This window comes from Homalodisca vitripennis, chromosome X (genome assembly GCF_021130785.1).
Source record: "Homalodisca vitripennis isolate AUS2020 chromosome X, UT_GWSS_2.1, whole genome shotgun sequence".
Taxonomy (NCBI): domain Eukaryota; kingdom Metazoa; phylum Arthropoda; class Insecta; order Hemiptera; family Cicadellidae; genus Homalodisca; species Homalodisca vitripennis.
The window spans coordinates 58924763-58943767 of NC_060215.1; the positions used below are offsets into that span (position 1 = coordinate 58924763).

Here is a 19005-nt window from a genome sequence, read left to right on the forward strand (position 1 = left end):
ACTATAACTTGAGCGTAGGAACTACGCTAAGAAAACAACGGAATTATGTGTGTTATATTCTGTAGCATTAAAAATTGCAAAACATTGACAATAGTAAATCAAAGGTACAGATAAGAAAAATCTTGGAAATAGAATTAATACCTGAGATATTGGACCTTCTACTTAGAACGATACTTGTGTCTCGTGATGCCCGTTGATAACATGATATCTAGATATTCATATGCTGGCTAAATCTACTAAAAAATAATACAGAACCGTTCCTTTAAAGAATAACTACAATAGAGACGCGCATGGCTAAAACACACATGCACACTGTTTATACAGAAAAATACTAAGAACATAAAGCAAGAACGCTATCAAACCTCACACCTCTAACAACACTTATCTAACACGTTTCTTTATGTGCGTAAATAGTATCAAAGTCACACCTCTCTGAAAGAGACGAATGGGTATAGTATGAGGAACACTGATAAACGTTCTTTTCTTAACGATCACTCACAAACTCGACTTATTCCAATAAACAGTATTACTTCTACTCTTGCAATGCCCTGACTCACAACACCCTAAATTTTGATACACTAATGTATTAACGTATTCCTAACAATCACACACTTTTTCTGTGATACGATATGTAGGTATATCGTATGGAAATCTATCGTAATTAGGTATTTGTATCTATCAATAATTACAAAAACTTTTAGTACGAAAACCAACAGAGAGCAAAACTAGTCATCCTTCTTCCTAGATAGGTATCCATATACATTTAGCCCTATAGGAAACACAGTGACAACTTAAGTGAGTAGTAAAGTATACTCATTTAAGCAATCCTAATGATATATCCTGCAGTCTTCGGGTTTCATTTATTGTTTTTAATTTTAAATCGCACGCTAACAAATTCTTCGTAATAAAATAATAAATTCTTCGTAACTACAATTTCTGTCGTTACAATACAATGAATGAATTATTACGAAAAGAAATTTCTTAAATTCAAGCTGACTAATTCTACGACAACGCTCTTCAAAACTTACATCCCAGCCAATTTTCGGCGAACATGCAACCGAAGGCCTGCCGGGTTTCTATGACAGTCCCAACACAATTTTCTCGAATACAAATAATAAGTCCATCTTTTTAAACTTATCGGTGTCAACCGTTGTATAGGAGAAGTTTTTAGTTAGCTATTCACCAATATGATAGAAAAATGTTGCAACGCGACAAGGAAAAAGAAAGAAATTCCTTGAAATATTCGCTTTGTCCTTAAGCGTTATTCAGTCTTTACACCAATATTTATTTATCAAGAGAAGTTACTCTTTGAAAAAACTACTTTATGTGTCATAAACAAGTTACATAATTTAGGCGTAAACTTTTAAGGCCTCATTAAGGCTCACCACTTTTTAGTTGTACAGTATTCTTATTTCAACTCTATATAAAAAAGTTACGTGTGTTCTAAATGAAAAGTCAAATGTATCATCAAATTCATATAGTCCTATTCAATAAAAAAACTATGATCAGTTTTTGATACAGATTAATTACTACTCTACAGTCCTTATATTATTGGAACTGTTGTTTTGCTTATTTATTTGTTCCCTTTCTACCCACAGATGTTGATTATATATATTAAATACTTTAAATTTGTACGCAACAATGTTTCTTACTGATATAGTGTCCTGAATAGTAACGCTTCTCATAAAATGATAGACTATAGTATTTACATTTGCGATTGAGAAACATTATGATCTTATTTCACTAACGAAACCACAGTAAATTTAGTAACGGGTGTGTACTAAATATTTAAGAAATATAAGTTTTGCTGTACTGTATGTACAGAATTTAGGATAATGAGAGTTGACTCGAGTGAGCCGTGTACTGCTGGTGCCCTGCCTGACGAAGCTACAGTTTCAGTACATTTAGATCAGTTGATCTGTAGAGCACACTGCCCCGCATCCACCGCCCAGCTGTTCGTTATTTACGGTAACGTTTGAGGTGCGGGCAGCAGCGGCACACTTCCTGTGGTCGGTCTTTACCCTCCCCAATCCCCCATTTTAACACCCTCTCGGGGACTTTTTTCAGAATTTAAATAATATGAAAGCAAATTTATCACAGCTATTTGGCATCCATGCAATGGCGGCGAGTGATACGCTGTACTAAACAGCTTTACTTCTTGATGTATGGTACTCGCCATGTCAGTCCTAAATATATTTAGAACACAGCCCGATACGGGTTTTCGCCAGTTGTAAAAAAAAAAAAAAAGTAAAGAATGTCTTATTTTACCAGGCGAAGTTAGGGCTAAGAAGCCCTCTCTAACACTTAACCTGGGGACCTGGGGGAGTTGTCCAAATGTTAAAAAAATTTCGAAAAATAAAAAAAAAGATTGGATGCTTATTCATTACTATTTAAAAAGTGAAAATTCACCTTAAATTAATTTACCCTCAGTTAACCTATTGTATTATTATTGTAGTTCGTAATGAGTTTCAATTTCCGAACTGCCACAAAGCTTTTACGACTAAGATTTGCCTCGTTTGTCCTATTCCTGCAGAAATAGAAGTTTGATCCTTAAACCAGCATGTTATTGAGATCTTTCTTGGGTAGGCTCCTGATGAAATGAACAATTTCTAAAATGCTCGTAACGGGCAGTAGAGTTTTATTCTGGGTAGCAATACAGAAACTGGTTGAAACTGCTAGCTTGGAGAATGTCATAACTGCACACGCGGAAGATATTTCCTTTCCTTCCTCGTCCTATATTTTAAAATCATCTCTTGGAGCAACTGTATACTACACGTCCCGCACACGTCATCTTCAATCAAGAGAGTGCAATGTGCAGAAGTAAAGTGCTTCAAATAAAATATTGAGGAAATGGGAATGCCTGGGCAGTCCAAAGGTTATAGGCTATAGGAAAGATTGGAGCAGAACTACGAAAGAGTTACTCGGTATGGTGGCGAGATTCGGGGAAATTTCTCATGTCACTTCCACGATGAAATATTAGGAACTATCACTGTTCAAACTTCACATCCTAACCGAGAAGGTGTACCAGTTTTAGAAAGGTTTACCAGAATTAGGTGAAATGAAAGGAGGGGTTGGTTTAATATTTCCTTCATGTCAGTTAATAAAGAAACTGCTTATAAAGAAGGAGTATGCATATATGCTATTCATAAATTGTATTTTATTTTGTCTCTTACCAAAAAGGAAAGAACGGTAACATAGTTACAGATCACATGTGTATTCACCTTGGGACAGTGTAGTTTTATTTTCCAGATAACAGCTTCTGAAGAACGCTAATAAATACCTTAGCTTGGTCTTCAAGGTCAGACTGGGAGACAGGTGAGTGGAGACAAAGTTGCATTAAAAAGGTTAGATTACCCTGTACGGGCTTCTGTTAGGCGATGGCTGAGGCGGCCAAATTATATGCCCTCATGCTTTTCACATATTATAGTGTTTTAAGTTCGACGCCTTCCCTCTTTGAGCCATTCCTGGACTGGTGCTTGAGAGGTCGCAGAGTTTATATAAGTCATCGTTCCCGATCGTTATAGCGGAACCCTGCTCCGAGTGGGTCAAGAAGCAAACTGCTTGGGTTCGAAATGCCCTTACTCGTAACTGCGAGCAACAGGACATACGGAAAAAGTGTTGGGCTAGAACACTTCACATGTGAACGGACAGTTTTATATTCATGGAGAGTCCGGATGCACCGTCTCAACTGCACGTGTAGACTCTGTTTCTCTTGAAATACCGGGTCGGGATTACGTATAGTTCGTTCACGTTCGTATTAACTGCCTCACGACAAAAAACGTACTACAAGAAGAAGACCGCATTTGGATGTTCATTGTCGAGCCGGTTATCGAGTGTCGGACAATGTCGCTCACTAGCTCGGCCACCACAACATGACGGTCACATCAGACGTCATAATTCTGTTTGATACACTTTGGCAGCGGATGTACTCGATGCTAACTGCAGTGTGACGACCTGTGTGCTATAAAAACTCACGTTATAAGTGAAATGCCTAAGTAGACTGGTTTGCATGCTGCGAAGATTAGCCACAGTTTTGAGATCATCAGTATTGGCTGACTGTTTCAGTAGTACAATATTAAGGCCAATAAAATCTTGTTCTGTAATGCACGACTACTTGGCGTTGGATATAGTCGTCTCAGGAGCACAGTTCTTGGTTAGGTCATTCCTAATATCTTTGATTTATAGGGATTCGTCCGTAAGGTAGAATGTGATGACCACGAAAGCTGCTAATCCATGTATTCTGATCGCCCTTATACGGGGATCTGGTACGTTGGATAAGGTCAAAGGTTATTTGACTTATTTTAATTTTATTCCAACGTTACAACTTACAATCAAATTAAAATATGCTTGTTTAGCGTATATGATATATGTGACATATACGTGTGTCTTACGATGATGATCCATGGACTGTTCCTTCAAAATACGTGTTTGTCGAGATCCGTAGATTGTACCACAAACACGTATTTTTTTATTATCCATCCACTGTAACGGAAATACATGTTTGTCAAGATTCTTGGACTGTATCATAAAGACGAATTTGTCGCCTTGATTCCACTGTACCAAACAGACGCTATTAACGCGAATGAGCCATTCATAGACTTGTCTGTCGTGATTCTTCCACACAATCAATAAAGCGCGTTCTTCCACTATAAAACGTGTTACCAGATGTTTAAAAAACTTCGTCCTTATAATTCACCGGAGTACAGATACACATTTGATGTCTATCGGTTTCTGCACATAAACCAGTTTGCTCAGTATTAGTGACCGTACTCGAAGCATGTTGTAAAGCAAGATAACTCTTGGAATCATAATTAATATGAAAGGTAAAAAGTATTCTCAGGTGTGCGGGCAGGTATATGATGTTTTCGTGGCATTACTATCTATTTAAAGCTCGTAATATCGTTGAAGGGAAATTAAAGGGGTGAGAAGGAACATCCCAGACAGCGGCCTCCCAGAACCGTGAGGCGGCGGCTGGTTCCTCTACCTACTCTAGGGGTATCATCGCATTACGTACGAGAAGAGCTGCAGGGCGGTGAGGCGAAGAGCGGGGCGGCGGCGCGACTGCCCCAAAGCCTTGTTTTACGGGGCAAAGAGCACCATTGAGACTCAGCCATCTGTGCCAAGCTCCCGACACTATTTGCAATGTTTTTGCTTGGGTTATCTTGTCTCCGAGGGTTGGTGGTTCACAGGTACCGGCGATGCTATCGGGCGTCGCCTCCCTGCCGACCACCCGCCTTTTTTTTGTTTCGACGTCATGGAATAGCCGGCCTACTCGGCTAATTAAAAATACCGCGGTGCCAATATATCAGCCGTCTATCTGTGAGCCCGGACCGAATATTGTTGTCATCGATAAGATCTGACTCGGGTTGGTCTCTATTCGGTTCCGAAAATCGGCGCCTTACTTCACTAAAACACCTGCTAAATCTCCATATTCAACAGGACTATTTGTTCGGATTCCTGTCCGATTGTTTTTTGTCAGTGGTAGCATTGTCGAAGTAGTTCGACTGCCTGTGTTTCAAGATGTTCCTCATTTGGAGCTTGGGGGTTCGCTTGTTAAATGAATAATGTAGATATAGAAATATATTTTTATTTTTTATTTTAACTAATACACAAAGCAGAATATTTGTGCTTAGTGATATTGTTTGCACTCAACTGTTTTCACTCATTACTGTAAACCTCCAAACCAATACTTACTAATTTATCCTAGTCTCGTTTCTAACCCATGAAATCAGTTGAGCGTCGCGCTCTCGTAAAGTGAGTAATGTGTATTAGGAACCCGAACCAAGAAGAAGCCGATCTCATATATTAGGATGCCCGAAGAGAATGTCATACAACAGAAAAAATCGAGTATCCATTTAAAAATATTGAGGAAATCGAATTTGCACACTTTTCTCATATGTCAGCGCAACCCAGTAATGTCAGGCAATGGTCTTGCAGTGTATTAAAACACACACAGGTTGAGAAATATTCTTTGGTATGGTCTAAGAAAAAAAAACATAAAGTCGTGGGAATATAGTGTACCAGTGTTACTAATTACGTGCGTACGTCAAGTTCAACATGGACAACTTAACTTTAAATTGTACGGTTATTGAACTGACTCAGATTACAGTCTTAGGCCAGTTAATGTACTCACTAAAACTCTATTCTAATGAAAACATAAAATGTGTTCAACGGCAGACCACACTATCCGTCGTTAGTGGTAATGTCAAAAGCATGTATTTCTTGAAATATGTCTTGTTCACATATACTTCTGTAAAAGTGAGTAAAAGCCTGTCCTACTTACTATTTATAAACAATAGGAAGCTCGTGTGTAACGTAGATTACGGAATGTAATATAGTTTGGAAGCTCGTTGTCCCCACTATACTGTTACCGTATCGAGACCAGGTGCTAAGAAACAGGAGCTCTGTACGCAGCCGACAAGGAAGGTGATACATCGTGTTGAATATTGCGCTGTAATTACGGGTGTAGTGCGAGTGCGAGAGAAATATGGCAGTGCTCGCACAACACGTTATCACAGAGCCTCACGCACGGCGCCGCACCTACGCCAGATCCTTCGGTACACCGTCCGTGGATATCCTGGTCTGAAACCCTAGCTACATGGTATTGGACGGACTGTATGTATTCGGGTCATGTATTTAAAACCAAAAGTAAGTCCATGGTTTACGACATGACTGTAGTATAGTTTCTTAAATTTAATTTAACTAACAGTTATGAAAACCTCAATTTTGCATTTCAAAGTGTATATTTTGCTATTAGATTGATCCATTTTTTTTTTAATTTATCGTAACGAATGAACACGTCTAGAAAATTTATTTTATTCGATCAGGGGTACTTTATCAATCAATCAATAAAATATATTTTATTGCAAAAGAAGATATTCGTATAGCATAACAACATTCATTTCCTTAACAGTAAAATGGCAGGGAAATCGTTCATAAAACATGAATATGTAATTGAGATTTTAAAATTTACAACGCAACAGAAAGCCGGTTAATTTTGAATGGAATTTCGAGGCTTGCAGACGTTTATCTGTTATAGGAGGAGAGATCCTTTATATTCTATTTTTTTCGTAAACGTATTAAAAATATATAAATAATTTTACAGAGCAGGAGAACCGGTATCGTGCCTAAGTGGGGTCCAAGGCCCATATATCTGACACATTATTTTGTTGCAATGAAATAAAGGTAGGTATATTACTGGAAACTGTGTTATATTAATTGTGAGAGTCTTTTCATGAAAGATACACTAGAACATATCGATTGTACATTAAGATCGAATAAACAATACTTATATTAATGTACAACCAATATTAGGTCAACTATGTCTTCTTGACATACTCCAGTTCAGGAATCATATCAGACTTGTGGGCGTCCTAGTGTAAATTAGCCGTAATGGATCTCCGGAGTTCCGTGAGTCAGCAAAGGACTGGAGTACCCCAATGAACAAAAACAGTTTCAGCGTCCATATATACGTATCATTACTCATTATACTTTGGATGTATTGTAAACAATTACAACAGTTTGTGGAACCTAAAATGAAATATAATAGAAGTATTTATCATTTCAGAAGTTTAAAATAGTTCCAATATATGAAACAAAACCTCATAGTGAGAAAATCTATTATGCATCATGGAAGTAATTAAAAAAATGTAAAATCGTATACATATTGACGTAATTATATGATAAGTATTTTTTTATGTTTACTAGGTGTATTTTACATACTTATATTCATTTCAACTTTCGTTGTGCTACCGTTAAAAGAAATATCTTTTCACTAATTTATAAAATATCACATTTTACAAGATTTTATCTTTTTTTCAATGCACAAACTGCGTTTTCAAAAACGATATACTGTGTAGTAAAAAGTAAATACATACATGTAAACATTAACTACGCGTTCATTAGTATAAGATAATAAATAATCTATTACCACCTCGAAATTATTTTAAATCTCCATAAATTAATTTGTACCTCCTGTTCTTAACAACGGCCATCCGAATTGAGCCACCCACATGTCGCTATGTCGTTTTTAATAACGTATCAAATTGACGGAAGGAAATATTCAAGCCAGTTAAGAGAGGCAACGTCGGAGGAACTGTAAAAATGAGAGAGCGGAATAAGAGAGTTGGGCGGAAAACGTCTGGAGGGAATCCGGTTCCGTTAAGGTAAGGAGCTAGAGCGGGACTGAGCGACATAACATGGAGAGGAGTGTCCCTAGACAGGGGATAAAATGGTCAACTGCAGCCAGGCCGTCCCGCTAATTTCCCTGAGGGATAAGGTCGCGTGATCCTGGCTGTCCGGGGACTCCCGCCGCGTCACATCTTTGCTTACATTATACATGGTTGCAGCGGTCCTGCGCTACTACGCTCCTTACATCCTGCCCGACCCTTCTCCTCCTACTTGACCGACACAAATATACTCCATACTCTGAGTACATGCGCGGCATCAAATAAACATATATCTCCTTTAGATCTGCCCTAACTTTGAAATCCGTGTGGAATATTTTGCCTGAACATCATAACGTTTTAAATATTGTTCAAGAAAGTTAAAATCGACCAAATGTGTAAACCTATTGTAGTGTTTTGTAGTTTCCAAAAATCAATTCATGAAACACGTCACTTTGTTTCAAGATGATCGCGAAATTGAAAATTGTATCAGCTTATTAGATCAACTTTTCTAATTTACAGTTAAATCACTATAAAAGTCTGCAAACAAATAAAACATACTACCTGCTTAACAATCTTTTCTGTACAATATATTTAGGTTGAAACTACTTATGTAGCAAACACATAACTTTTGATAAGTGCTAAGGTATTGTAATGCAGAGTGTGAATTCGTATAAACACACTATTGATAGTGAATATATGAATTCATATCATAATGGATTGTATTTTGTAATTGTTTGACCATGAAACTTCAAGTATGAAATTGGCTATGCGCTATCTTGACAACCACAAAGCAAGTGATTTGTATTTGCAGTAATACTTAAAATCTAGTACACTTATACAGTGTCCTTCCTCATACTCGTATGTACAACGGCCAGGTTGTGCTGCCGTTGGGTTAATGCCGGGTGTAGTGGATGTGGTTTGATAAATCCTGACATTTAACCATGTTAACCACTCGGCGTATTGCAGGTGACACTTTCACCATGGCAATATTGTACTGAACATACAAAGTGTGTAAAATAAAATTAAGCTGCACCTTTCTATTTGTTAAAAATAATTCTATGAAGGTGTATACATATTAAAAAGTTTGAGAAGTGACAAAATGACAGTTATATTCAGGAAATAGCTGTAATATACGCTTCAATTTTGGTAAACGCATGCCTTGATGTAAAGATAATCATTTGAAGTGTCAAAAAATATCTGAGACAAAGAAAGGTGTGACATATTTCACGCAGCTACGGGTGATTTGCTAATAGTTTCTAATCAGGGGCTGTTGAGGTCCATGGGAAAACTCACTGACCTTTTACGATCAAAGGAAACTGATAATAAAACACAAGTTTTTAAAAACTGAATCACTGTTAGCATCAAAAATCTCTATTGAGTAAAATCTCTAACTGGGAAAAAGTATGAAGAGTTTAAAAACAGACGAAATTGTAACGTGTCTTTCACATGATTTTAGTTCTTAAGTTGTGATTCTAATTATTTGATTTTTTTAATTATTTCTACTTCCCTTTGCTTATTAAATAGTAATTTACAAATATATACGCTAGTGTTCAATATACATAAAATTAATAGTAAAGTGATAGAAAGGAGACAGATATCAATCTCCGGTTATAGACATATCATTCTAGACAACAGTTCAAACATTTATTACTATTTCTTTATGTACTTTTTTTATATAATTGGGCTATAATAGTAAAAGTCCATACTTTGGCACAATAATAGAGAGAGAGAGAACATTGATAAAACAATGTTTACTCTCTTCCAAATTATGCTTCAACGTAAAATTTCTAGACTGGCTTATTTGTATACTGCTCGCCCATTAGTATATCAAATAACTTTGCATGCATTTTATTTACAATCATCTAAAACGTGCTCTGTCGTTTTCCAGTAATAATAACGATGATTGTCGTATGGGTGATTTGTTTTTTAGCCAGCAAGTCCCTGATAAGATGTCTCTAGATTACAGTGGCGTAGTAATCGTCTCTCACCGTGGAACGAAAAGTTCCTGAGTATAGAAGTATACTCTACCCCCACTCCAGTTCAAGTATTGACTATCGAGTAGGCTGCATCAGCAGTTGTCATTTAATCTCCTTTTCTCTTGTCTTTATGTCTTGATCTCTTTATTTGTTTGCTTAAACGTAAAGCTAACGACTCCAGTATCAAGATGGTTAGTGAGAACTGTCACTGACACAATTAGACGATCATTGTTTGACATATTAGTTTTTTAATATTCTTGTGCTCCCGGAAGTAATGCTGTCGAGTACAAGCACTCCGTGCCACGAATCCCTAGGCACAATTAGTCCCTCAGAGAAGGCTCTCCTCCATAATCCGTATCCTGAATGGTGAAGCGTTTGGATAATGTTGCAGAGACCATTTGTGAAGAAATAGGTCCAACACAAGTAAATCGTACGATTGAGTGATAGGAGGTGGGGAGATTCCTGCTAATGTGTTTGCCGAGCACTGCAGCCCATTGTTGAACTGCCGGAGCACCCTGGCATCCCGACATAGAGGTTTCCCACAGGCGTGCGTGGGATCAGGATCGATAATATCCTCTTTAACACCGGAATGCTCCCGAGCACCATCCAACTGATTTTCGTTAAATCGAGCCCTTGGCTCCAGTGTACGAACTTTAATCTATTCGGCTTCTTACTCCACAGTGTTAACCAAGAATCTCAACATCACACCAGAGTCGATTTTGTAGTATACTCATTGCTACAATCCTTACATTCATACTTATGAACGATTATAACATAGATAACTATAGAATCTTGCAGTAATTCTTATACAAATAAATACGAGTTTAGATCATTCATCATCAGCAAGGAACAAAAGTGAAGACTTTTGAAGAGATGTTTTTAACTGTCCGTTACGAAAGTAGAATATTACTTAATGAGATGAAGAAGCGTGAGATGGTGGAGGCAATAGAAAACTAGTCACTTTAGTCTTTCTTTGTATGCCATCTTAGATGTTATAACATTTTGGAAAATAAGGTGCTTGCTGAAAGCACCTTGAAACATGGTTCGAAACATAAATTTAGTATCATGTAAATTAAGAAACGCAACTGCAGTGGATGTACGGTTGAAAATAAACGAAAAAAAGTGACACCGGTAAACTCCCAGTCATCATGCTGGCCGGATAAAATACCACTTGATTATAAAATTTATGAATAATTTTCAGACTTTCAAATGCATCAGTTACTTCATCAGTCCAGTTTTAAAATTTTCAAACTGAGGCTACACATTGATTTTACGAGTCCGCATCATTTAAGTATAACTTAACTCAAAACTAAATAAATAAATTAACATATTAACAGTATGAAAGACCTGTAAATCAGTTGTCCGTAAATATCTACTATTTTAGATTGAAACATACACGTGGTTTATGGCAAAATTCAATCCACAAAAAATATACCGAGAGAAATTGGTTTCTGTATTATGAAAGTTATAAAAATTGGTAAAGAGGGGCGGAGGGGTTTTCTGGCGCCACTGCCGCTCGATATCCGTCGGCCCCCACAAAAAAGGAATTTCATTAAATCTGTATTCTTTCAATAAGATATCGCGCTGGTTTTATGGAGAAACAGGTTCTGGAGTACTGCGAACCAGGCCCGGACCCCCAGACCGACGGTTATGGCGTGCCTACATCAGCAGCGCAACTTCATAGTGTTTAGGCTACATTTGATGGTACACCAAGAGTACAGACAGGGTGTCACATTTATTTAAGTATAATGGTGTCTGTCTGGCGCTACACACAGTTAAGCAAGTTCAACAACTTAAACCATGTTATTTTGTTAAAATCGCACACATTGCATACAATTATCACTTCCATGATGACATTCGTTTTATAAATTTAAAACGACCACTAGTTAAGTATACCAATACGGTACAGCAATGGATTTTATGGCCTAAAAGGATAAATTATTAAATAATACATTGCTAATTAAGCATAATATTATTTTTAATATCTCTGTTGTATTCACTAAGATTATGAATATGTCGCTTAATTATATTTGCTTTTAATATTACAATTACATTACGATTTAGCGTTATTAAGTATAATTTTATGTTATTTGTTATTGTGTTGTGGATCGTTTATTATATAGAAACAAATGGAATATTGCACATATTTTTGCATTTTATAAATATTTAAGTAAGCGTTTGATTTTGGTGGTAATTTACAGTTAAGACCGTATTCCTCTGTATTTTCAAACGATACATTTTTGTAATCATCAGGCGTATATTTATACGTTTCGGAAACCAAACCCTTTTTAAAACGTTAGAGACTTTTCATAATCAATGCAAATGTACTTTCACTTAGATGCCCTATCAAAAATGAACATAATTCTTTTTCCAATATCCAAAAATCTTTACTTATACACATCTTTACACATTATTTCACATTTTCTGATATAAAATATCTTAAATTTAATACATATGTTAACTATAGTAGGCAAAGCTAGGTGTGTTTGACCGAATTTTATTGATTAAAGTTCTATTTTTCAACAGGTTTTACTTTGTGGCCCCCTATTCGATCTCAGTTCATAAAATATTCATCCATTCCATTTTTTTATGCTTGGTTGTTTAGTATTGATTGCTGATATATATTTCCAGTAGTTAAAAAACATTTCTATTTTATTACAGTAAAATATATAATGGAAAATTTCGTAATAAAAGTGGCCTTAAAATAAATCGTTTCTGATAGCGAAGGAATCAGAACATTCAGCGTTATAGTGTTTAAAATTCCGTAAATTCACAAAGCCCTCTGCAGGAATCATCGTGATATTAAATGACCGACTATCGATGCCAAGTGATTTTTTCAGTCTTCAACTAAGGTGTACGTACATACATGCTGAAGATTTATCAGAATTCACATAGAATTGAAAACATAGTTGAAGTATAAAGGACACTAGCACGTAGACTTTCATATTCTATAACAAGAAAGAGGTTTCAAACGTATCAGGTCGGGTTAAAGGTTCCGATACGTACAAAGAATTTCAAAAGGTAATGAAAATTGACAAAGAAGCATGGAAAAGCCAATGATTGGTCAACGGTGTGGACAAATATGCAGAGTGCGACAGCGACATTTCTGCCGGTCTCAGGACGCCGCCGATCGGAGCCAAGGTGGATGGTTCATATCAATAAGAATCGATTGTTCCGATTGGTTGAACAGTTGTTGACATTTCAGTAGTCACAATGGCGTGAACGGTCGTGCTTTTGATCTTTCACGGACACGTCATCAAATATTGCTCGCCGTCTCGCCGCCCGCGCTCGTACCGTGTTTTTTCCACATCCCACCCCTACCTCCAATAACGCTTCAGATTGTTACTTGCTCGCCCTGCTGTACGTCTTACTAACGCAAGAGTGTGTGATCCTCTTGGTCAATATTTATCCTCTTGTCCCACACTCCACTTCTCACCGGGTTGTTTGACTGACGAGATTAGTGTTTAGACGAGTCGAAAACAGTCGTATGAGAAATCAATTTTGAAATAGGTATCTAAATATTGGTGTAATACGTTTCATTTGTCCTTTATTGGTTTTTAAGTTATTAAACCCCAAGCTATCCATAAATAAGCAGAAGAAAATACCAGTTTTTAACACCACTCATTACTTTTAAAAATTTATTCCTGAAAATTAAAACCACAAAACGTGAACATATGGTAATACCTGTAATAAAGATATCACTTTCGTTTACGGTCATAGATTAACGCAATATGCCGAATCGCACTCTTAACATTCGGTCTTATGGTCATTACGTCCCTGAGAGCTGTAACACGCTTACGAGAGTACTCTTAACCCGTAAAATCGTAATATGTCAAAGCTAGTCTGAATCAAAAAGAGCCATTGATCTAAAATAATGTTAGAAGATAGTATATAGTAGAGTTCGATAATAAGTCATTTTAAGGTCCATTACTCTTATTATTATGGACAAAATCTTGATTTTTCTTTGAGGATCTCGTTTAACGTAGTTGATTTGTTAAGAGTTCGATTCATTTGTGAGGTAAACCTTAACATATTTTGCACTATAAACCAATCGAGCTGATACACAGGAGCGGTATTTCAGCGAGGAGATTAACGTGCATGTGGTACACGTCGGGCTCGATTGAAACCAACACAACCAAATTGTAACAAAACAGTAGAATCGAGTACGCTATGTTTCGGAAGTAGGGAGGGATGGCGGGAGGGGAGTTACAAATATACGGGACGAGGTTAATTCTGACTGCGGCTACCAATTACAGATAAACAAATATTGAAACTGTGGTGCTGTTCTTGCTGCTGCCAACACCCCCGCCTCCCCACAAACCTCCCATCGACCCTAGCACAACAGCCCTCCCCTCCCCACACCCACAACTGGCGCCTTACATTTCACAGATCTCACTTTCACATCAAACCACGACTATTTACGGCGAGTCTTACTTGTCTTGACTTCTCACATACTCGCTGGAACCCGCATTCTGGCCCAAGTCTAATTTATCAAAAATTACACAAAACAAATAACGGTTAGAAGCTTTTTGTCAAATTGGGTGTAAAACACCTTTTCCGATTTCGGCACTGTAACATTAAACCACGAACAATATCCAAATCATCCCAAGCAGCAAATGAAACCAAAAACACAATGTTAAAGCTATATTGTAATATTAACTAGTTACATGCGAGTAAAGCTTGATCATAGTTACGAATATACTTTTAGCATTTTAAATCATTAAGTATAGTACTCCAATGATATGTTTCAATTTATTTGAACTATTGCTTGAGCATTATCCTCAGTAAACACCTTCAAGTAAAATTGAAAATCATCTGTGGCAAAATGTGCTAATTGGTTAATAGATCTGGAGATTTCACTACAATAACTACTGCGGTATGAGGTGTGAGATACGACCTGGGCGATTCATAAGGTCGCACTACATAAGAGATAACATATGATCTTATAGTATATAAGTTAAATCTCCAGCTGACTTAAGAAATGGAGAATGATTAGAATATTATAATTAATAAATAAATATAAAATTAATATTTAACTAGTTTTGTGATAATGCTCAACAAGTAAGTGTATATATTAATAACAACCTTTTATCAGCGCTCAATTTAACAATTAACGGATGTATAATGAGGCGCAAATACATGCCTTCATCTTTGACAGTTTTGAGTAACAACATTAAAAAGTTAATAGAATGCGGGTTATGCACTGTAAATCATGCATACACGTTAACGCGCATTTCAAACCATTCCTCATTTAAAGTTTATATTTATTACTTGTTAAAGAATAAAACACGCATCATTAACCCGTGAATAACACATTTAGTCGTTTAGTAGAATAAATAATTAGCTGTAATCTGGAGGTCAACGTCACAAGGCCGGTCGTGCAGCATGAGGGCTGTCCGGAGTTAGGTGACAAGTTGAACAGAGAGTCTGAGCCGAAGTCGAGGAAGGAGTCCGCAGGAAGGCCCGCCAACTAATCAAAAGCCCACTTGGGGTGTGCTTCCTCCATGTAAATGCGGCAGCGGTCCGCTCTAATGCTAATGCTAATGTTAATGTGTATGTAGTTAGAGTTGGAGTTACTTACAAAGCCGTGCTTGTCTGAGATGTTGTTGGTGAGCTTCAGTTTGTGGAAGGAGACAACTTTCTGCATCCATTGCTCGCCCGTACTGGGAGAGTCGGGGTGGATGTACATTCTCTTGGGCATCTCCGGGTCCGCCTTGCCTGCTACCATCCACCTGCTGACAGACCCACCACATCACCCTACTTCTTTTCGTATGCCGAATACTTGTTTCTTCCTAATATAATCACTGATAAACTTGGTGTATGGCACTCAAAAATCTTAATGACCTATAAGAGGCTTAAAGATACTTAGGGCTGGCTGGTTATAAAACTACTACATACACACTTTTTATCTGCTATTGTATTATATATGCAGAGTTTATATTTTGTATATGGTTCTGAATCCATACTATAAGTTTCATTCATCTAACTAGCCCCAGAATTAGCACGAACACTTTATAACAGGATATCACATTTACGTCTGTTTTTAATATAGAATTTCTAAATATATTGCAAATTATTCCTAACAGTAGCAAAAACTTCCCGTAGAATCTACGAGTTCTGTGTGGCAATAAAATAATTACTGATTTAGGTTAAACTGAACAAATGTTTTTATGGAACATTGTTAAGTTAAGCTTGACAACCTAGTTAGTTAGGACTTTTAAGAATTCATGTGCGGAGTTTAAAAAAGAATGCGATAAGTGCTGCTAAATGCGATAAGTTAACACCTTAAATAACATTCACCGTGTTTAGCAGCAATTTACAAAACAACAAAACTTTCAATTTTATCTGGTAAATGACAGCGGTGAGCGTTAAATATTATGGAGTGGTTATTGTAAAAGTCGTTAACAATGTAAACGTATGAGTGAGGAAGAAGCAAGTAAAGTATTATTTTCTCACCATTAAAGTTGCTATGGCGTTGTCTATAACAAAATTATATTTTCGTATTCATACTGCTTCAGAATGTTTTAATGATGTTTGAGATGATTTTTCTCGATCTTTATTTACAAACCAATTTGAATATTTTTTTTAATCCTACCAATACTCTTGTATGGTTGTACTACTACATTAATTTGCAACCACACATTGATTTAAGATCGTCTTGCATAATTTTCCATTATATGACTATAAGTGGGTATGAAATATTTCTTCAATTTTTAACTCAATTCGATAAGGATGAGTCCATAAACAAATGAAAATTAAGTATTCTTAATCGAAACAAATATATATACATATATATGTGTGTGTGTACAACTTTTAAATTTAAAGCATCTCAAATAGTGATTAATGTTAACATAAGTAGTACGTGATTTAAAAGTTCCCTCCTCCCTGTCATCTATTTAACATTTACAGGTAGGTAGACTTAATTAAGAAAAATGGTAATATACTTATCGATTAGAAAAACAAATTAAGATTTTTGGACTCCTATTCTGGGAACCTGACCTTTGTAACAAATTAGGATGGATATACCTCCTCCCTAAAAAAGATTTTTACAGCACCAACATTTTTATACTATTTGAAATACCGTTAAAACTTTGGAAAATAACGAGGGAATGTGCGAAAGCTGAAAGTTATAACATAATAAAACCTATGTATTTTAAATTAAAGAGTCCTATTTTCAAAGACATAATATGTACGTTAAAAATGAAAAATCATGAAACAACAGGAATACATACACTCACAGTAATAGCTCGAAAAACGGAATTTTTGGAGCCTTGAAAGATAGAAAAATAAATTTTTAACTTGTTTGCGTAGGTATATTAATTTGATAATTATCATAAAGTAGCTCTAATTAAGTTACTAAAAATACCGATCTCACTGAAGAGTTCTGTAGATAAAACTGTCAATATGTTTTTATTACTACAATGCATGGGTATAATAACACTATTAAAAATGAGAAACGTCCAATATAAAATATTTTTACAGTCAAACCTCAACAAATTGATTCTGGATTATACGTGCAAAGGGCGTGCATGATTTAAAAAATATTTTATTGGCCCCAAGTTTGAATTGAAATGAATTGTTTATTTTCAGCGGTGAATATTATTGTTTTTCATATACGTGAATACAATTAGAAAGTCTGAAGAGGTTTTAATATCCTTCCCAATACAAAGTTATAAACTAATTGTGGGTTATTTGAAACAGCTGGTATAAGAAAAGATAAATTATTCTTGGAGTAGATCTATTAACTTAGTCCGTTATACGGTGAAGGCTGATACGTAATTCAGTTTTCTGTTATATTCCAGCATAATAATGTAATAATTACAACTCAGTAATAAGTCAAAGTCGTGTATAAAAGTGACTTTGCACTTCATAGATGTTTTAGTTCAAATTGTACAGCTATTCAAATAGTGGATCCATTGCGATCGGATACTCTTGTTGTATCGAAGAAAAGCGAGGAACAACAAAACAATGTGTAATTCTTTCCTTCCGAGCAGCGTATAAAGGCCTACTAATGTACAATGAAAAGGTGGAGGGTTTCTGCGCGTGAATTTGGAAAGTTTAATCATTAACCTTGTAATTCTTAAAGAATTTACTCCCAAAGAACAAAGACTAAAAGCCACTCCTACTGTAAGCTTGGATTAATCAGCAAGGGTCACGTTTCGGCCGCCTGTGTTACTGTATTATTGGACAATTATATAATAAAGGGGTGACCGATGTGGATGTTCGTGGTCACCGGTGAGAGGGGGGTCCTCGCTTCATTCGGTGGCCGTTGCTTCACTCTCGGCCTTCATATTGAGTGCAAACCTCTCACCGTGTACTACGAGCGTTACATTGGACGCAATTCGTGATTCACCACTCATCTGCTCGGTTTTAGGTCTGAAACCCCTTATGAGGGTTAAATGCATGAATAAACTGTATGAATTCAAAAACCGCGACACGAAAACTCGCTCAAAACTACCGGAAGTCGCTTGTATGTTGATTTAAATGATTTATTTTTCTAATGTCGTTCAAAAAATTGTATAGGAGCAGCTAGAAACAAAATTCAATGATCAAAGTCCATATTTTATTTTACTGTACATGGGCTACTAAGAAACGAGGACGCTCTGTTGTGATTGATTTGAATGGTGAAATTAGACAATAAAAGAAGAGAACTTCCTTATAGAAGAGTTTTACATTGCATGAGACAAAAATATTTCAACTAATTGAAATTATAAAGTAATGTGTCTTTAACTGTACTAGTAAAACTGCTATACGTGATTTTGAAGCCCCCCACTTTAACCAGAAACATAATATTCTTAAATAAATCATTTATCAAGAAGTCTACACTTTATTAGAAACCATTACAATACTACTACTGTTTG

The 19005-nt window shown here is 36.3% G+C and overlaps 1 protein-coding gene across 7 annotated transcripts in view; it reads right to left on the reverse strand.

Annotated features, from left to right (window-relative positions):
- Window positions 1-19005, reverse strand: part of LOC124369045 (optomotor-blind protein-like) — a 134363-nt gene that overhangs the window by 60020 nt on the left and 55338 nt on the right. For all 7 annotated transcript variants that reach the window (XM_046826740.1, XM_046826738.1, XM_046826735.1 and 4 more), the window contains exon 3: window positions 15726-15879. In XM_046826740.1, the coding sequence (XP_046682696.1) occupies window positions 15726-15879 (154 nt within the window). The remainder of the gene's footprint in view (window positions 1-15725; window positions 15880-19005) is intronic.